The following is a 22,051-nucleotide window of genomic DNA, read 5'->3' as shown; positions in this document are numbered from 1 at the left end:
ATGTTCCCAAAACACCAGGGATCATGTAGCTCCGTTCATCACAAAACCTTTGGTGGCTCTCCATTGCCTACTGAATAAAATATAAATTCCTGATCCTGGCACCTGGCTTCAGCCTCTCTTATCAGCCTTTTTTCATAATACTCTTTTTCATATTGACTGTATTCTAGTTGAATTGGACTACTCTCCATCTTCTTATCCCACACTCTTCTCTCTTCATGCCTTTGTTCATACCAAACATAATCCTTGAAAGGAAGGATAATACAGCAGAAAGAACATTAGCTTTGTAGTCATGGATATAGGTTTAGAAAACACCTTTCCATTATTTCTTCATCTACAAAATAAGGGAATTATACTGTATCAGGATATCTTAACTTTTTGTGGGTCATGGACCTCTTTGGGAGTTGAGTGAAGCCTATATATCTCTGCTACAAATAATATTTTATTGCTTATTCATAATTGAAAGAAAATGCTAAATTTCAGTAGAAATAACAATATGAATGTTTTCTCATCCAATGTCATCGATTTGCTAAAATATATCCCTAGTCCTGGACTAGATGGGCCATGGCTTTGTCTGGACTAGATGGGCCATGGCTTTGTCCCTCCACCTTCATCTCTGTCCTTCAAGGCCCAACCCTGGTGGCAGCTCTTTCAGGAAGTGTTGTCTGCCCTTCTCTTCTCTCCTGTCTGGAAGTGACTGTTCCCTTTACAGTACATTGTTATTTTGCATTCTTTACATGAACTTGAAGCAAAGTTATCTCTACGCATTTCTTCCTTCTCTCCAGTTAGATCCCAGAGACCAGGTCCAACTCTGTAATCCTTAGTACCTAACACAAGACCTAGAATCTAATACATTATCAATAAATGTCTATTGAATTGGTATACCATTTATAGGATAAACTTTGTTCTGTTGCATATGGTGTAAAATATTATTTAGCTTTTCTCAGAGCACTCAAATATCTTTCTTCAGTGCTCATAATCAGCATGAGTGAAATTGTGTCCCTTAGCCCAGTTCAATATATGACCTATAAGTGCAATCTTGAGTTCTAAATTTGAGAAAGTGTAGCATTAAATAATGCTTAATGCTGCCATATTCAGCATTGCCATTTATCATTCTATTTTAAAATTACCTCTTAAATAGATATTACCTCACCTCTTCCTCTTAGATCTCCTAAGTACCTCTAAGACTTAGCTCAATTGCTGTCTTGGGCATGAAGACTGTTGATCCCCATAGATGCTAGTACCTCCCCACTTTGGCAATTATCCTCTTTCTATTTTGAATGTACTTCTATATATACGTGTTGTCTCCTTTGATAGAATTGTGAGTTCCATAAGGTCAGTGACAATTTCAGTTTTGTCTTTGTATTCCCAATAGCTAGGACAGTGCCTGGCATATAGTAGGTGTTATTAAAATTCTTATTTTTTTATTGATTTGATTGATTGATTACTTGATTGACATATCACCATAGTTGCTATCCTGAGGACTGGTAACAAAATAGCCCTTTTCCAAAAACTTAGATAAGAAGAAAGTAATGGCTCCTCTGAAGCATCCTATATCTTGGCTCTGGGATCAGAATATTTTCAAATCTAGTCTGTGTTGTTTTCTACCTAAGTAAACCTTAAGCAATTTAGTTTACCTCCTTGGGTCTCAGTTTCTTCACTTATACAGATGACCTTTGGGATCCCTTCCAGGCCTAGTGTGATCTTCAAGAATTATGAGCCTTTTTTCCACTTACCATTTATTAAAGTGGCAAAATGGCGGTAGCACTAAGCTATCAGGCCTGATTCATGATTACTAGTTTAATAAAGAACCTATGGATAACCGACTCAAGAGAAAGAAGATAAATGCCAATCTGAGTTTATGTTGCTAAAAGAAAAGACTCTGGGAAGAAGTCAACAGAAGGGGAGCTGACTATCTCCATCATTTCCCTATCCCTAGCTTGCTATCCTAGAGACTTCAGAGAACCTCCCCTTAGGTGAGATCTAGGACTCTCCTTCTTTCTTGGTTGAGCTGGATTACCTTGCTCCCAAAGGGAGAGTTCTTTCATTCCATATTCTCTAGCAAATATTCTGCTATGTGTATCTTCTCCAATTTTCTTTTTACTATTGATATGGATAAGTGAGTTTATTTGATACTTATTACATGTATTCATTGTAGACTGGTATTTGGTGGGAAGAATGTCAAGCCTTGGATATAAAACTTGTGTCATCTTCCCTCCATTTAAAGAAGTTAGCTAAAATCATATCCTCTAGACAAATAACTTATAAAGGAACAGATAGATATAATTCTAGCCTGTTAACCTTATCTCTATGAGAAGAGAAGAGTGGCCAAACTACTGATCCCAATGTTTTTCTTCCCTTTCTGGAAAGAATTAAAGCCTCCTTCTGAAAAGAGTAGAATGATAATATGCTAAAGATGTCTATTCTGCCTTTCTTTGAACCATACAATGACACCCCCATGCTATATGTGGGAGATAGTTCTTGCCAATTCTTTGCTTCTCGTGCAGCAGCAGGACATTAATCTCAATCAATGAGAACAGAGCCCCCTACTAATAGGCTTTAAAGTAGGATAAAATATTTTTTAGTAAGAATGAACAAATTAATTTTAAGTAATATGTGGAAGTAATTGAATGTTAATATAATGTAGTGTCGAGAGTATTTGACCTAGATTCAGGAAGAACCAGATTCATATTCATCACTAACCATTCTGACTCTGTGTCCATAGGCAAGTCACTTCAACTCTTTGAGACTCAGGCAACTCTCTAAGGTTAATTATTTACTAAGCTATAAATGGTATGCAGCCTGAGTTGGAGGAAGATGTTCACACACCTATGAAATCTCAAATTCTTTGTGATATTTATATCTCCATTAACCCTGCAAGAAAAACTTTGCCCAATCACTGATGGTTGGGAAAATTCTGGCAACGTGTGTGTCTTGTTTCATCAGAGAATAAAAGTTAAAATGCTCCAGAATGGCCATTAAGAAACCAGAAACTTCACCACTCATATGGTCTTGAATTGTTAAGGAAAAATGTAAGCCTGCTTGTATCTCCTCAAGATTTAAAATTCTGTAATGATTAGTCTTACACTTTTGCTATAACAGACTGTCTGACCCTCTATATTGCTGACTCACAACTCGAAAGGACTGAACCCTAAGAAGTGGTTCCTTACTTTGAGAGAGTCTACAGAAGACAAAGTAGAAAATACATGGGGGCTATAACAACAAAATCTATGCATGGTATTCCTTAGTCTTACAATGATACTTTGGTGGCAGTCTCAGCCTATATTTCTTTATAGGCTCCATTCAAGGTGGCACCCACCTGATTTCTCTAGCATGGTACACCTACTTTCCTATAAATATTAACTGGTATGGCCCAGTGTTTTGGGCAGTTTTTCCTATCTCTTAATCCCTTTCTCCTCCTTTTTAAAGAATGCTTAAACAAAGCAATCCAAAACAAACACCATGCTTATATTCTCTTTGGTCATAAATTGAAGCCATGTTTCCTACTCTTCAATGTCTATCAAGTTCCACCATTTCTGTGCACTCTAGCCTACCTCTTCTAACCCCTAGAAATTCCACTTCCTCCTCCAAACTCATACAGCCTTTCTTGTGTAGTTTAATAATATTTTTCAATTACATGTAAAAAAAATTACCTTCATTTTTTAAAAGTTTGAGCTCAATTCTCACCCTTCCTATCTCTCTGCCCTCACTATCCCCTAAGATGGCAAGCAAGCTGATAGAAATTTTATGTGTGTTATGGTGTAACATTTTTCTATATTAGCCATTTTGTGAAAGAGAACTCTTCTAGTTTATAGAGATCCTATGTGATAGAGTGGAAAGAACTTGTAGTTACAAGAGATGGATTAAGGCTCAGCCTCTGCCACTTAACTCTGTGTGGCGCAGGGAAACATCACTTCCTAGTATTTCCATTTCCTTATCCATAAGATGAGAATAAGAGTATTTGGAGAGAGTTATTTTGAGGAAGGCATTCTGTAAGTCATGCAGCAAACAATAATGCAGTAAAGGTAAGAGGAGTGAACAAAAAGATGGATCCAGAAAGAAGACAAAACAAAGGGCAAAACATCACACTGATTTTCTTTTGTTTCAAAAGATATTTCTGATAAAAATAGTGTTCTCTCCCCCCCAAAAAGATAAAAGCTCAAAGAAACTCATTAAAAACATATCTGATGTGAAATGGGAATTGGTGTGTGCACCCTCTCCTCTAAGGCTGAATTTCCTAGAAAATCTTTTTTTCTCAAGCTTTTGTACTAAAGGTCTATATTGGCTTAGGTTTCCTGGTGAAACTTTTCCCTCCTCTCTTCCTTCTCCACCTCAGCCAGATTATCAATATAATCTTAGACAAAGGGCTTCAACTTGATCTGTAAAATGAGGGAATTGGATTAGATGGCTTCTTAGGTCCCTTCCAGCTCTAGACCTATGACCTTATGATTTTGTAGTGTTTGTCCTAGGTATCTCCCTGAAGACAGATCAGGTTCAGGCTTCCCTAAAGTTCTTGGAGGATATCATAATCTCTGGATGTTCTAGCATTAATTTGTCTAGTCTCCGTACGGTTCCCTTGTCCTGACACAAATCAGTCTTCTCCATCAAAATCCCACACTGTAAGACCTGTCACACTGAGTCAGGCTTGTCATCCATCCATCCGTCTGTCCATCGATTCCAATGATTCCTCTTTGACAACAATTCAAGGAATGTTTTGTTGGAGGCCATGATGATCAGTTCAAAATGTTAGGAAGATGCATGCACACAATATACTCCCACCTAAATTCCTGAGTTATCTTAATAATTACATTGTGATCATCATATATGAATGTTTAAATCCTTCAAATCAAATCAGCAGATAATTAGTGAGTGTTGTTTGTCACTTGTACTATCTCCTGGGGGCACCATCTTCCCTAAGTATACTCATCAATCAATACATCAAGTAATACTTCTCATAGGATCCAAAATGATAGCTTGTGGGGAACACAGTAACCTTCTCATTTTGCAGATGAGAAAATTGAGAATCAGAGAAGTTAAGTGACTTGCCCAGGTTCAACTAGATGATATCATAGCTGATATTTGAACCCAGTTCCTCTGACTATGGAGCAGGTACGCTTTCCTTTGTACTGTAGGCTTTGCTTTTACTGCATTTTCTTGACCCCCTGTCCTTCAAGCTTCAATTCCATTCACTGTGTATTTATTGAGAATACACTTGAAGTCAGCTTCTTAGGCTGCTAACAGTTTCATTAGAGAGACAGAATCTACTTGTCCCAGGAAAGGAACAAAATGAACCACTTAAATATTAAAGTGCTGCCCCAACTCCTCCAGTTCTAGCATTTGAGGATTTGAGAACATGGATCTATTCCCTTTATGATTTCTTGGACTTTGATCCAATCAGTAATAGCACCAATGAACATTGACTAAATTTATTACTAAATATCCATTAGTAATAAGCATTTATTACTAAATTATAAGATTTCCCCCTTACTTATGTCTATGCTAGGAATCTGGTATTATCTGTGTACAAGATACTCCTTCACCTGCTGGGAATGTATAGGGATCAGGGATAGGAACCAGACCTGTGATTCCATTGGTATAGTGAACTCCTAGATGAGGCAACTCCTTCCAATATGGGTCAGCACCTTCTCTGGAACTTATAGTAATAGAGAAAAATTGTCCTGAGCACTAAGTAATATCTCTGAGATCACAGATAGTGTCATAGGTTTTTGAAAGCTCTTTATCCACTCTGCCACCCCGCCTTTAGGGATACATAGACATAAAAAGCAGTCATTTTTCTGAAGGGACTTATAATCTAGATGGAAAAACAGACATGATACATAAAAAGAAAAGCAGCAATATAAGGTAGCCAATGCCAAGTGCTAAGTGAGTGGTAAAAGCAATTATTGCTTTGGGAAAACAAGAGAGATTAGGCAATGTGGTATAGAAAGACTTCACAGAGGAAACAGGGATCAAGTTGGTCTTCAAAGATGCAGAGGGTCTTAAACAAATGAAAGGGGTATGGGATGCCTTGACCAAAAAATATTAACATCCCCTCTTAGTCTTGATTTTATGAATATAAAATAGCTTAAGCCTAGTCTACACCAGCCCTGTGCTGGTTTCAGTTAGCCTTCTCCACTCTTGGCTTTGTGAAAGGATTTTTGGGAAGACATTTCCATTCCATTCCCTACTTGCTAACTATATGATTATGGGAAAAATAATTTTCCCTCCCTGATTTTCCATTTTCCTGTATGTAAAATGGAAACAAGAGTATCTAGCTTACTGCTATGGCTGTTGTGAGGGCATGAGATAATTTATATGTGGCACTTTTCAAATTTCAAGTGCTATCCAAGGCAGCTAGTTTGCTCAGAGGAAAGAACACTGGACCTAGAGTCAAGAAGTCTCATCTGTCTGAGTTCAAATTTGACCTTGAAAAGTTACTAGCTATGCGACCCTGAACAAGCCACTTAACTCTATTTGCCTCAGTTTTCTCATCTGTAAATTGAGCTGGAGAAGGAAAATGGCAAAGCATTCCAGTATCTTTGCCAAGAAAACCCCAAATGAGGTCATAAAGAGTCAGACATGAAAACAACTGTTGTCATTTCTAGCACCTTCATGTCTTTCTTGATTACGCAGCATGGAGTCTTGTGGCAAAGACATATGGTAAAAATGCCAAAATTGTGGGCTCATTTTCTAGGCTTCCTGGTTTTTTGAGATTTGCAAGATCACTATTTTTGATGGAATGTTCATGGAAGCAGAATGTCATGGATCAATCAAAGCTGTAACTGTAGTGAAATGAATGGGACTTTACTCCCAGGGTCTTTAATATGGGGGGGGGGGGGGTTGGGAAAGGAGATATTTTTCCCTATAGAAATCTGATTCCATTGTCTATATACCTTGTACTTCATCATCTCCCATCATAATAATCTATCCCCATTCTCTCACCCAGGCTAGGGAATTTTCGCTTAAGGCACACCTTTGCTCTCAATTCTCCTAAAGATGCTGGTCCATTTTGAGATTGGATCCATCCCTTTCTCAAAACAACTTCACCAGTTGTTAGACCAATTCTGACCCAACACTCACCTCTGAAAATCTACTTTTTCTACTGCCTTTGCCCCACCCCCAACTTTTTGTACCAGAAATAAAAAAAAAATATATTGCTAGTTATATCTCACCATTATGTCAGTTGGAAAGCCCAAAATGGGCCTGTAGTATCTAAGAGTTTAATAGCTTTAATTTTTCACCTTTCCCCCTACTTTAAAAAAATATATCTACATTTTTTTTCCTAGATATCCAGACTATTCATGGAATAAATGCTAATTACTACTACCACAAAACCATGTTTTTCTGTATGCTTATATACTCTGATTATTTGGAAAACCATATTATATACTCACCTTTTAGCACACTTTAGAAAAATAAGTTTTTTAAAAAAATTTCAAGTGCATCTCTCCATACATTCTATGGTGTTTTTCTTAGCAGGTAAACACTTTCCTTTTGACATACTTCATGGCTATGATATGATAATTCTATTAAATAATCAGAGTATATAAGCATACAACCTGAAATTGAGTAATCTCAGCACTTTAAGGGAAATATATGTATGTATACATATACATATCAGTTATCATCATATTATCATTTTACTTGTATTAATCACCATGACCCATGTGCTACACAGACCACATGAAAAATGCCCTCTCTGGTCTTGAGGAACTTCCATCCTTTGTCTGGAATGCAAACTGCCTTAATCCAAAAACCACGAAAAAGGAAAGGCCATGAAAATGTAGATGGAGGAAATTAAATCATTTTAATATAATAAACGACATTTCATAAAAATGCTAATCGACAAATATGGATCAGATCAAATTGACAGAAACAGAGCAGGATAAGCAACAAACCTGCTGGTACCATACATGCTGAGAGAATGAAATTTTTATCTGAATTTTAATATAATAAATTATATCTTTAGATTATTTAATTCTTAGTGAAGAAAATAATATCGAGATCCATCCTCCCTAGGTGCCTCTGCTCCTACTTCAAGTCAACACTTGCTTATTAGATTCTGGTTTGTCTTCCTTACAACATGTTTGGAAATTCAAGTATATTTGCAGGATAATTTCACTTTACATAGTTACGATAAATGTGGAAATTTAAGTGACTGCCACTTATAGGAATTAATATAATATCCAATCCCCCTTTTGTAGATGATATCTTAGATTAGAATAAACCTGCCATGCCTCATCATTTTAGAATTACTCTTGCCATATTGAATGGAATATGTTCATTCATGATGGATTTGGTAAAGAAAGTGGTTTTTTCCCCCAAAGAAGAGTTCTGACCCAGAAAGATAGTTCGCTATGAACTGTTCCTGACTTTACTTACAAGATGGAATATTAACAGAAATTGAGACTAATAACTAACAAAACACAATGAAATTAAAAATAGTGACTACTGAATTCTATCATTTCTATCTTGTTCAACCATGTCTGACTCTTTATGACCCCTTTTGCGGTTTTCTCTCCAGCTGAATTTACAGATAAGGAAATCGAGGTCAGCAGGGTGAAGTGACTTTCCCTAGGGTCCCTCACTACTAAGTGTCTGAAACTGCATTTGAACTCAAGTCTTTCTCACTCCAGTCCCAGCACTCTATGCACCACACCACTTATCTGCCTTTCTATCAGTACTCTTAAAGCTAGAAGTAATACACTAGAAATAATACACAGTACACTTTAAACTAGAGTAATTTTGTAATTAAATGTTAAGTTATACAACATCATTTTCCCCTATATTAGGACAACTATAATAAGGAAATAAAGATTTTGTATGTAGTCAATAGCTTTCTTTTTACATATATTCCTGCCAATTAATAAAATTGATAACAATTCACATTTACATTACCCTTTAAAGTTTTCAGAAAGCAATTTAGATTTCTAATGATAAATCATTGCAGGTGTTTGGAATTTGCTTCCCCCCCCCCTTCCCTCCCTATCCTTTACTTCTTCGCCTAACCCCTAAGCCATTCAGACCTTGTGGAAAGAATGGTATGATTGTTTATACCCCTTGGACGAGAAGGGGGTCAACAACTCTTAATTCTTCCAGTTACCTAGAGGACCACCACACTTCACAATCTGTCCTGCCATTTCATCTTATGGTTCTCTGGATCTTGCCACCTGTCCTGCCCTGCCCATTTAAGTTTTCTGGGTCTTTCTGCCCACTCCACAGATGAACTATTTCACATATTCTCTTCCCAAATTCCTTGAAATCTAAGACCACTTTGATTTTTCTACTTTAATCCTCAATTTTAAGCACACTGCTTGGCACATAGTTAATGTCTAATTAATGTGTGTTTGTGTGTTTTTCACTTCAAAACAGATAGGATTCTCAAAAGTAAACAGAATCTGTTTATTTGAAGTGAGGTGATAGAATTTAGGCACTGAAGAAAGAGGAAGTTTTTTTCACACCATTCAGTTTCTTTTAATTTGTTCATCTGAAAAACAGCTGGTATATTCCTAGTATAGCCTTGAATGCTTTTATTCAAAAATTCAGGTGTTTTGAGATAGACAATCTAAGGAAACGATTGTATATTACTGTTACCTCTTACATGGGCTAAAATTAATTCATTCATTCAACAAAAAAATCTATGAATCCATATATTGTACAGAGCACCGTTAGGTTCTGGGAAAATTATAAAGATTAAATAAGACACTTAGGCTGCCCCCACAGAGTTTATAGTCTAGTTGGGAACTACAACATAAAACCATAATATCCTATAGATATAGCATACCCATACATATACCAATATAAAATCAAAAAGAAATGTGGCATCCAGAGAAGATTGCTGTCATCAGGAAGACTTTAAGGAGAAAAGGACATTTGAGTCAGGCCAAAGAGAAGAAAGTGTGGTTCCAAGCATGGTGTAAATAGAGGCTTGAAGAATATAAGCCAACTGGAGGCCAGAGGATCTGTGGCCTTTTTGGGAGACAGAAAGAAGAATCCAGTTTGAACTCCTGGAGCCCAAAGGCTGTAAAGAAAAAAGAAATCAGGGTAGAAATGGAAGATAGCACTAGCTTTTGGAAGGGCTAGAATGCCAGGCAAATACGTTTATGGAGTAAATTACTCTGTTGAGTACCTGTACCAATGTCCCCAGAAATGTTATAAGAATCTATTGGGATAATATTTGTAAATGACTTCACTCAGTCCATGGTCCATAAGAGGTGCTTAAAAATGTTTATTCCCTTCCATTACATACCTGCAGTGTGCCAGGGGCTACAGAAAGTTTTTTAAAGTTATAAATCAAGTCTTGCCCTCAGACAGTTTCTAATCACAGATAATTTTTTTTAAAAAAACACCTTGAGATTCACTGTCCTCTTCAGAAATTTTTATTAGGTCTTTCAGGGTGCCACAAAATTGACTGGATGGTTAGTCAGTTAAAATAAATGTTAGTAAATAGCTGATCATCTAAAATCAGTTGGGATGAAGACATTTTTAAAACTTGGATAAATCACATACATAGCAATTATTCATTTAATCAACAAACCTTTGTGAAATGTTTAGTGTATGCCAGAAGCCTTGGTGATTTAGATAAAAAGCCCAAACTATCCTAGCCCCCAAGGAGTCTCCATCTAATGGAGAGATCATATTTACTTAACTAGTTAATTAACTATGTGATACAATAAGAAAATGGACAGTAATCTTAGGGAAGAAAGCATAAGCATTTGGGGATTGGAAAGATTTCCTATAGAAAGCTGGTTTCAAACTGAATTTTCAAGGAAACTAAGGATGCTGGGAGGGACAAGTTAGGAGCCAGAGCATCCTGGGCATGGGAAATGGCCAGTATGAAGACACAGGGTGGGAAATGAAGGGTCTCATTTAAAGAGCATGGTAGGAGGATGGGTGGGATAGGGGATTTAATATCTAAGAAACCCAGAAATATAGCAGTTTGTGAAAGGTTCCAAATGCCAAATAGAGGAATTTGTTTTTGATATTAGATAAAGGGTTCTTAACCTAGGGTCAATGAACTTGTTTTTAAAATAATTTGTTAACTATATTTCAATATCTTGGCTTCTTTTGTAGTGCTCTGTATTTTATTTGATGCATTTAAAAACGTTATCTAAGAGAGAGATTCATAGGCTTCATTAGTCTGTCAAAGGAGTTAGGTGGCTCAGTACATAGAGCACTGAGCCTGGAATCAGAAAGAGCTGGATTTAAATCTAGCCTGTGATACCAGCTGTGTGAGATTGGGCAATTCACTTAACTTCTGTTTACCTTAATCCACCAGAGAAGGAAAGGGCCAGTCACTCCAGGGGCTTTGCCAAGAGGACTTCTTGGATAATATTAGTGTGCTATGGTCCTTAGGGTCATGAAGAAGAGTAGGACTTACTAAATAGCAAAGACTCTCAAAGGAACCCATGATACAAAAAGTCCTGTCCTGGAGATATCTGGGAGTCAATGGACTTTCTTGAATAAGGGAAGTGATAATGGTTAAAATTTTCACTTCAAGAAAATCATGGTAACAGCTATGCAAAGTATGAATTGTGGGAAGAGATTTGAGGCAAGGAGAATTAAGGGGCAATATGTGAGGGGATGGAAATGAAGTAGAGTAATAATGGCTTTGTGAATGGAGAGAAGGGGCCATATTTGAGAGATAGCGTGGAGAAAGAAATGACGAGGTTTGACAACTAGTCGTATATGCCAGGTGAATGAGAATGAGGAGTTCAGGATGACTTTGAGGTTATGAACTAAGGGGACTGGGAGGATCATGACAAAATAGAGAAGTTCTGAAAACAAAAGGTTTGGAGTCTTTTATTTGAGGAGTGATGAGAAATGAGTCCTATTCTAGGCATATTGAGTTTGAGGTTCCTCCTAAATATTTGGGCAGTGAATGCTGGAAGATCCTCCACTCTCTTCCTATAAGATCGCCAGGCATTGAATTACATTTTTCAAAACTTACTTATAGAGATCATAGTTTCTATATGGACTGGAGAAAGTACATTTGGGGAGGCAATGGGGAAGACAGAGGGGCAGAGCACAGAAAGAATTGAATTCTCATTTTATTGTGTGGATGTATTAAAAATATGTAAAAAAATTTTTTTTAAGTTTTTAGTTTTATCTGTATACTTTTTTGTCAAATGATGCCTCCTCTAGTATGGGGAGGAAGTTATCTGGGAATTTTAATGTAACAAACAAATGAATTTAAATTTTTTTAAAGAAAGAAAAGAAAAAAATCTGAGTAACAGGGCAATTGTCCCAAGAAGAATAGCATTTCCTTTGGGGCATGTGATGCAGGCATGTTTTGTACTTTGAAATGCTTCCCTTTAAAAGAACAGTTGTTTCCCTACAGAACAGATCGATGAGAGGAAAGTGGATTGTGCTTGTAGGCACAGTAGTCTTTGTTGATGGCAAAATGTTCAGAGGGCCTTTGTTTCCTTTTCCCTACATCCGATTATTTACTTCTGATAGTCAAGAAACCAGGAAAAATTAGATAGGAACAGCTGAGGGTCAAAATATTTGGTTTCTTTTTTTTTTTTTTGATGCTTCAAGCTGTTAAACATTTTTCACAAGTCAGAGCAGCCAAGTATCTTCAATGTCTCACGCCCAATAGATTTAGAAAAATGTGCCAATTAAAAGAAAAACGACTTCTGTGCAAACAGAAAATGGGAAAGAGGGGAAACCCCATGAGGAGAATGGTCAAAGCTACCTAGAATATTAATTAAGATATATGATGACTGTTGTTTTCATCTGAGCAGTCACTGGGCAGAAAACAGATTCCCAAATGCCTGCCTAATCCCAGTGCTCTCCTATATGGCATAATGGCCGGGTTCATTTTTCCATTGTCTGGGTAAATTCTACAATACATGTGTGAGGAATGCCATCTCTAATGCCATCCAGATAATTAGTAGAAGCCGATATGGTGAATTAAGGAACAGTATGCCCATTTCTTTTTTTATTGACAAATAAATACTCCCTTTGCAAAGATGAACAAACCCAAGACCTGACTATTTGTGAAGCTTGTAGACAGTCTTGTAGTGAAATCTTTCTCCTTGTGATGATTAACTTAAGGGTTTGAAACCTACTCCAAAGTTTCACATAAAGGATGCAGTAGCCTCTGCTCTCTGGGAGCTGTTTTGGAATAACTGACAATGTGGATTGGTCAGATAAGGGATTTTTACAGTAAGCAAGATGCATCCTTATGATTTTCTTTTCTGAGGGAAACATTTCCAAGGAATCACTTGCAAAGGAGTATCTCTTAGACAATGTGTAGTTCTCTTTAAAAGAAAAAAAGAAAATGGAAGGTTTCCTGCAAAGCCTTTACCAGTAAAAATGCTATGTAGTGGCTTTTCCTGCCCCTTTGGGGTTTATTAGTAGAAATGCTGTTTAGCTGAAATGTTGCTATTTGTCTCTGACTCCTAGGCCCCTTTATGTGAGATAATTGTTTCATGCTATTATTTATTCTCTCTTTTATTTGGATTCAGATTTTTCTATATGCTATACATGTACAAATATTTATAGTCAGCAATAAAGGTTAAGTTGCTGTTATCTTTTTTTTAAGTTGTGAATATTTTTTGTGAATATTTAATTGTGAATATTACAGATTGAGAAATAATAATGATAATGATAACTATATATATAGAAAATATATATAGTTTATAGCTATATGTATATATATATACTTGTTATACATATATTGCTTTACATTTGCAGAGTACTTTACAAATATTATCTAATTTTATCCTTACAACAATACTGGGAAATACTACTAGCATCCACATTTTACAAATGAAGAGACTAAGGCAAAGGTTAAGAAATTTGCCCAGGATTACGCAGTTGGTAAATGTCTGAGGTAGAAGTTGAACTCAGCTCAAGGAGTTGACTCAAGAACCTGTGTTCTATCCATGCAACAATTGTCTGTCTCTCTAATAAGATTTTATATTACATTATCAGCCCAGTAATCAGGATATTAGTTTACTGAATACTCTCTAGAGAATAAAGGTCAAATTTTACAATCTGAAATTCAAAATTCTTAGCACTCTGACCCAAATATAGGTTTTATCTTGTCCAGTCAGTTTTTAATCTCTGGTTGGGCCCCCTACCCTAGTCCTATAACACACTGACCTTAGTTCTGATGGGGTAATATAGTAGAATGCACTGTGGATTTAGAGCCTTTAAAGGACTTGAGTTCAAATCCCGAATTAGCTGGCATATCTAACCTCACTTTTGTTATCTATAAAATGAGGAGATGAACTAGATGACCTGAAAGGTTCTTTCTGGCTCTAAATCTATGCCCTTCTTATCCTATGATCCTTCTTTCTAGCCATCCAAATCTTACCCAGCTTTCAAGCCCAGCTCAAATCCTGCCGGAGGGAATTCCAGGAGACTTTCCCTGACCACTTAAGCCCATATTAATCTCCCCTTTCTCTGAACTCTATAACCCTTATTATCTGTTCCCTTCATTTAGTACTTAATCATATACTGCCTTATATAATTAACTTTTTCATGTGTGTATATCTAGTCTATAGAATAAAATCCTGAAAGAAAAAAGACCTTAGCCTGTTTCTTTGGTAATTTTCTCTCTCTCTTTCTTCCCAACCATCCGAACCATCTTATCCCTCTTGGATGCCCTTGTCTGATGCTTCATGAATGAAAGAAGTGTAGAAACTTTAGCTGAGTTTGATATACTTATATAGTTTAAGATCCATGGGGCAACATGTGTCATTCAAACAGCTAAATGAAGTATGGGCTTTGTCTCTGAAATACTGATAGCACTTCCCCTTATGTTACCTACAAAGTAAAGCCAACTTTAATAGAGAAAACCTCCATCAGTAGATGGAGAACAAGGTCTGAAGATGGAAGGTCCTGGGTTTGAATCTAACCTCAGATACTTCCCATTATGTGACCCTGGGCAAGTCACGTCACCCCACTTGCCTAGCCCTTATAGTTCTTCCACTTTGGAACAATACCTAGTATAAATCTTAAGACTGAATGTCAGGGTTTATTTTTTTTTAAGAGAGAAAGAAACCTCTTCCTTATTCTTCTGTCTTTTCATTTTAGTCCTACATGGAAGACCATTTGAAGAATAAGAACCGGCTGGAGAAAGAGTGGGAAGCACTCTGTGCCTACCAAGCTGAGCCAAACTCATCTCTGGTAGCCCAGAAGGAAGAGAATGTGCAGAAGAATCGTTCTCCTGCTGTGCTAACATGTATGTACAATTTTACATGAATGATTGATGTTTTGTTTTTATATAACTTTTATTGGGCAAGGACAGTGATGAGAGTGGGCAGTTAGGTGCTCCACCATATGGAAAGCTGCATCATAAGTTTGAATCCTGCCTCTGACACTAGCTGTGTGATTCTTGGCAATTCTTCTTGGCATTCTTCTCTTTGCCTCAGTTTCCTCATCTGTAAATAATGTATAGAACAATACCACTTTCCTCCAAGGGTTGTTGTGAGAATCAGAAGAGATAACATGTAAATGTGGTATAAATACTAGCTCTTGATAAAGGAATACCAATATACTGAAGTTAGAAACATTCTGGTTTCTTTTCCCTTTTTTGTACTAGAACAGATAGTATCTGGGAGCAAGACAGACAGGTAGACACAGACAGACAGCTAAAGAGAAAGAGTTGCTTGATTGCAATCTGACTAGCCTGAAGCAAAGAAGTATTCACAAATTCATCATGTAGTTGAATACATGTTTTGTCAACTTCCATTTTATTTGGGGAAAGTGTGGCTCTGCTACAGAGGATCTGAATGCAGCATGTGAATCAATACTCGTTGCAGTTTAATGCAAAGCAATAATAACGGTCATTCTATAGCAGTAGCTCTGCCTCAGCTTTTGTAGGGCCAATCCCATGCCTCACCAATATAAAAACACCAGCAGTTTGTAATTAGGGGGCCATTCACTAGATATTGAAGTCCAGTGAAGGAGTCCCTGTGGGCTCTCTTGGAAGGAGTACTTGGCTTTTCCTAGTACCTTAGATGCTGGCTGTCCTTAACTATTAAGCTTGCAATGAACAGTAAGCCTGAAGGTGATCAGCATTTATGCCTCAAAAAAAAAAAGCTTCCACATTTTGTTTTCAAGGGTAGCAACTTGGGAGAATGAGAGTCTCTGCAAACTCAAATCCCAAATAGCACAAATGAATGTAGCACTTTTTTTCCCTAATAAAATCAATCCACTGATCATAGCGTACCCTGGTTTTTTTTTCCCACAAGAGACTAAAAGGTTTGATAAATAACCCTAAAAATAAAGTCTAGTAATGATGTGAGGCATTTTATATCTCAGAGCCCATTTTCTCATCTATAAAATGGGAATAATCATTGTCATAGTTCTAAACTCACAATTAAGCTCTACATTAGGAACTAACACTGTAAGTCACTGTCCAAAATATAGAATAAAGGCCAAATTTTATAGACTGGCTTTTTAAGTTTTCTGTAATAATAATGTTATTTGTGAGGAGAGATAGGAACATGCAATATCAATAGCACTGATTTTGGTTCAAAGGACTTGGATTCAGATCCCACCTGCATCACTGTGGCCTTGGGCAATTCACAACTTGTATGGCCCTAATTTCCTCATCTGTAATAGGTGGTTTCTAAGGTCCCCTTGCAGGGCTAAATCTACAAGACTCTAAACCTAATGCCCATTTTACAGTAGTACCTGAAATAAAACAATCTTGTTATCAAGAAGAACTATTGCCATCAAGTGCTTTGTAAATGATAAAGTATTATCTACTTTCATCATCAGTTCTTTTGAGTGAGATCACAAAGAGAACACAGACAGAAAGACTAGCCAATAAATCATCACCTGTATGTTGAGCACTTATTTTATATGGAACTCGGGCAATGCTGTGTAGGTCATTTGCAGCCTTCAGCATACCCTAGTGGAGCCAGAACCAGATTAAATCATAATTCAAGAGGAGAGCAACTAGGTGGCTCAATGGATTGAGAGCCAGTCCTAGAGAGAGAAGGTTCTGGGTTCAAATGTGGCCTTAGACACTTCCTAGCTGTGCGACCCTGGGCAAGTCACTTAACCTCTATTGCCTAGCCTTTGTCACTCTTCTGCCTTGGAACCAATACACAATATTGATCCTAAGACAGATGGTAAAGGTTTTTTTTTTAATATTATGGGGAAATATTTAACAAAGTAAATAAAAATAAAATAGATTTGTTGTTCTTCACTCATTTCAGTTGAATCTAAGTCTTTGTGATCCTACTTGGAATTTTCTTGTGGAGATATTGGAATGGTTTGCCACTTCCTTCTCCAACTCATTTTACAGATGAGGAAACCAAGACAAACCAAGCAAAGAGTCACACACTAGTAGCTGAGGCCAAATGTGAACTCAGGAACCTTAGTCTTCCTGACCCCAAGACTGGCACTCTATCTACTGTGCCACCTAATGGTCTTTATACTAGGACTGTAGACAAATGTTACATATGTGGTTTTCTGGGTCAATATTTGAGTCTGACATCACTGCTCCAAAAGATTAGCATGCTAGGTTGTCTAGAAAAGTCAAACTAAGCTCTAAGTCTACCAGAAATTGTAAAGAGAGCAAGATTAGGAAGGACTGAATTACTAATTTTGTCAAGTATGCCCAAATTGAGTTCTTTAAAGATGAAATCCTATCCATGTTGGTCTACCATTCCCATTTCTACCTTCCTTCCTAGAAATTTCTCCCAAAATCTCATTGCCCAAGTCCAGTTTCTATCCCTTGATGAGAGATATTGCAAACAGCATACCAGGTGAATGGTGCTGCTCAGACTCTTGGTGACTTAGCCAAATTCCTGTAGGGATAATTATATCCTCCTTTTCTTGAGGCCCCACTACAATTTGTCTGGATATAATCATCTTTATTGTTCACGATCAAAAAGGACTAGCTCTGTAATGAAGTTGTAAAATGTTGAAGAGTTTTACCCTACAGGTGGTTATACTTCACTGAAAACTTGCATTGATTTCATTATAAATAAGTGGAAGGTGTACTTAATACAGGTTATAATTGTAATTACTACACCACACCTTCTCGGCTTCTCCATTTTTAGAAGTACTGCCACTATGATTCCATTTTCTCAAGCTAGATAGTAGAAGTCAACTATGAATCTTTCTTCTATCTCAACAGGCAATATTTCACTCAGTCTTATTGCTTCTTTCTTTGAATTTCCCCCTTATTATCCATTCAGTGTCATTACTCTAGCCAAGGACCTCATTGCCTCACATATAAATTACTCTAAAAGCCTCCTACCTAATTTCTCTGCCTCCAGTGTCCTATTTACTACTACCAAACTAGTCCTCCTAAAATATTATTTTCATCATGTCATTCTACTGCTGAAGAACCAAACATAGCTCCCTATGGTTTACCACATCAAATAAATATATGACTTGCCCTTTTCAGATCTTTAGTACAGAATATACGATGTATAAATTTCCAGGGGTAGTGTTTTAAATATTAAATATAGATACATATGTATGTATATGCATCTGTGTATATATTCTGAACCATGACTAAGGAGTAGAATTTAGTGTTGAGATGGGTCTCCTGAATCTCATCAAAAGTGTTCTACACACAAAAGTATTAAAGTATTTCATTATGAGACAGTTCACTTACAAAGCATTTCTACTGCATTTACTCCAAGGTTAGTTTTACAGCCAGATTTAAGCTAGGCATTCCAAATTTAAGGTTCCTGAACTTGTTTTTTAAAAGATATTGGGATAACTGAATTTCAACAGAATTGGTTTTCTCTGTAATACTAGGAATTTCATTCTATGCATTTAAAAAACATTACTCTAAACAGGGAGCCCATAGTCAAAATCAGAACCTCAGAGGGGTCCATGATACTAAAAAGGTGGAAACCTCCTTGATTTAAGCATACTTATTGGAAGTCTTATGGTTTGTGTTAAATATAGCACACACAACATGGACCCTGTGGTGGAGAGATGACCCTGGACTTTTGAAGACTATCAAAAATTCCCAAAGATTCTACTGGGTTGAAAAGGCTTTGGGTACATCCCAGCAGCAGATCGAATCTACTTCTTAAGGACCAGCCTAGCAAAGGAGGGAAAGGCTCATCACCAATTTCCATTCTGTGATACTTTGGGGTCATGATTATTCATAAATCAGTGAAAAATACAAAGTAGTTCTCAGGCTTGTGTGGCACCTTTCTGTTTCTACAGTGACGATAGCAAAGAAGCAGGAAAAGGGAGCAGAGGTGGTAGGGACCACAACATTTTTAGACCATCTATACTGCTTAACTTGGGTGTGGATACTCTAAAAATTCAATGTCCAATGAAGGGACATAATACCAGAAAAACAAAACTATTTCAGTTTCAATATTCTCACTTTTAGTGAAACTAGAAAAAAGTGACTAAACGGAAGGATTTCAAAGGTTGAAAATGCAAATAATGGAGTTGGAGAAGTTGGTTTTATCCCATTCACCCACAGGCAACAAAAAGCATCATTTCATGGCATATTTCATTATCTCATATTGCAGTGTTTAAGATAATTATTTGAGGAAAAACATAAAAATATTTTCCTAAGCTCATTATTGCAGGTAATAAAGAGGAATTTTACAAAAAACGTAATAAGATTCTACAAATTAAATCAATATATACTTTGATATCTGGTGTCTTCAGTGTAAAGATGGGAATAGGTAAGAATTGCTAGAAATAGACAAGAAAATGTGGATCAGTAATTGAAAAACTAAGCAGTAGTCTCATGCCTCTATAGCAAAATGGTTTCTTTGAGAAAAAAATGAGACTATTGTAGTCAGGGTGAATACTAAATAATATCATCAAAAAGTAAATTGATCTTTCCTTAATGGACAGGAAATTATTTATTACTGATGGAGTAGTACATAAATGTCTGAGACAGGATTTGAATTCAAGACTTCTTTTCTCTAGTTCCTATGCTCTTTTATCACTATCTTTACAACACCTAGCTGCCTCTATAAGCAAATAATTGACCTATTTGCTAGTCAGAGAGATTATGGCCAAAGGTGATAACTAGTTTAAAATATAAAGTCATTTGCAAAATCTTATGGAGAATGGTGGAAGATTATGGGCAATGTTGCTTAATAAAATAGAGATGTGACAGTGTCAAACCAGCTTAAAGAAAGCATTGTGAATATCCCAACTAAGCAAAGTCATACCAAAGGCATTTAAGTATGAAAATGAAAGCAGGCAATACAGAGAGGAAAAATAAAAAGATTGGCAAAGATTTTTATAATTGGCTTTTTTCACCATCCAGGGCAATAAAACCCTCACTTTTGGACTCTGGCTTTACAACCCTAAATGTGCTTATAAAGGAGATAGAAATGGCACTAAAGAGAACAAAGATAGGGGAAGCAACTGAATAGAACCAAGAATACAAAGAGGAATTCTAGGAAGGTAGCAATGTAGTTATCAAAGTATTAAAGAATGGATTCACTACATCTTTAAAAGAAGAGAAAACCAATAACATGTTAAAAAAATCAAAACTTCAGAATTTATTAATTACAAAAAAGGATCACCAAGAGAACACCAACTACTGGCCTGAATACCTACTTTCACACCTTAATAAATTTTTATAAGATATACATGTGTCTCTATATATGTATGAATATATGCATAAGTGCATGAGATCACAAGTATACTCAATGACAATATGTAGCAGTAGGAAATAATTAGACTTAGCAGATTTCATCTTTCTTCCCCCCTACCCCCCACAACTGATTGTAAATGGAGAAAACACATCTCCACTGTGCTCAATTATGACTGACTTGGTAAGGCAAAAGGGTGCCTTGAAGGCTCTTTTCCAACGAAGTTTCTTCTATCCATATATCAAGTTTATTCAAGATTCTTTGAAAGATATACTATCTGAGACAACCTTGTTCAAGGATTCTATGATCATTAAAATCAAATGAGACCCAAAAAATAGATATATGTGTTCACCAAAGATTTTGCTAGAAATGGAGCACAACTCAAATTAAACACATTTTTCATTTGTGGTAAGTTCCTTCCGGTGTTCCCGTTTGCAAATGGCTTATTGCATCAAGCCTCAGAATACCAATGACCCTCTTGGAAGAACTGTAATGACTCAAAAGATTTTTATCTAACCATGTACACAGGAGAAAACATATGAATGAAGAATTAGTCAACAGCATTTATTAAGTGCCAACTATGTTCCAGGCGTAGTACTAAGTACTAGGAATATGATTAAAGGGCAGATATGGCCCCTGTTCTCAAGTTCACAGTCTAGTGAGGAAGACAACTTTCACATGGCAAGTGCTACAGCGTATACTAAATAAGAAGCTACAAATGTATATACTAAATAAGAAACTACAAATAAGAACCAGGGTAATGAACATCATCAATGTATGATGGAAAAAAAATTGACTGGTTATATAATAAGAACAATAATTAGTAGATATCATCAGGTGGGTCCCGTGTGACAAATCTGTGGGAGGACATAGACGAGAGTCCCATTGGCTGGGCAGATATTGGTCAGCTGAGATCTACGTCATTAGAGAGAGTATTTACATCAATGACAAGACAGATGCATGTGAGTATGTAGGATAGAGTATCATTTATGAGAAACATCTCTAATTTACAGAAGAGGTTGTTATTTTCTTTCTAAGGTCATAGAAGCTATAACATGGACAAAAGAGACAATACAGAATAAATATATTAACAGAATTAAAAAAAATAATTTAAGTCATTTCGCTTTTGAAGACAAATAGTAATAGTCTTAAAAATAGTCTTAAAAAATAAAATAGTAAATAGACATATCTCCAAAACAGTTCAGGTGAAACTGTAATATATATGGTTGATAGAGTTGACACCCAGTAGAAGTATGAAGATTGTGAAAGATCACCTCATTGCCTTTGATAAACTGAAGTCACCTGACCCAGTTGAACTACATCCTTGGAAACTAAAAGAAATAGTATATATAATGACTGAGTCATTGTTAGTGAGCTTTAAAAAATCATGGAAGGGGGCAGCTGGATAGCGCAGTGGATAGAGTGGCAGGCCTGGAGCTGGGAGGAGCTGGGTTCAAATTTGAACTCAGACACTTCCTAGCTGTGTGACT

General features: G+C 36.5%; 1 protein-coding gene across 3 annotated transcripts in view; it reads left to right on the top strand.

Annotated features, from left to right (window-relative positions):
• The window catches only part of PTPRN2 (protein tyrosine phosphatase receptor type N2), a 1,540,336-nt gene that overhangs the window by 1,425,858 nt on the left and 92,427 nt on the right, over positions 1 to 22,051 (top strand). For all 3 annotated transcript variants that reach the window (XM_007504686.3, XM_056800889.1, XM_056800890.1), the window contains one exon: positions 15,046 to 15,193. In XM_007504686.3, the coding sequence (XP_007504748.1) occupies positions 15,046 to 15,193 (148 nt within the window). The remainder of the gene's footprint in view (positions 1 to 15,045; positions 15,194 to 22,051) is intronic.

The sequence above is a fragment of the Monodelphis domestica genome, chromosome 5, assembly GCF_027887165.1.
Source record: "Monodelphis domestica isolate mMonDom1 chromosome 5, mMonDom1.pri, whole genome shotgun sequence".
NCBI lineage: Eukaryota > Metazoa > Chordata > Mammalia > Didelphimorphia > Didelphidae > Monodelphis > Monodelphis domestica.
This window is presented reverse-complemented; position numbering and strand designations above follow the sequence as displayed.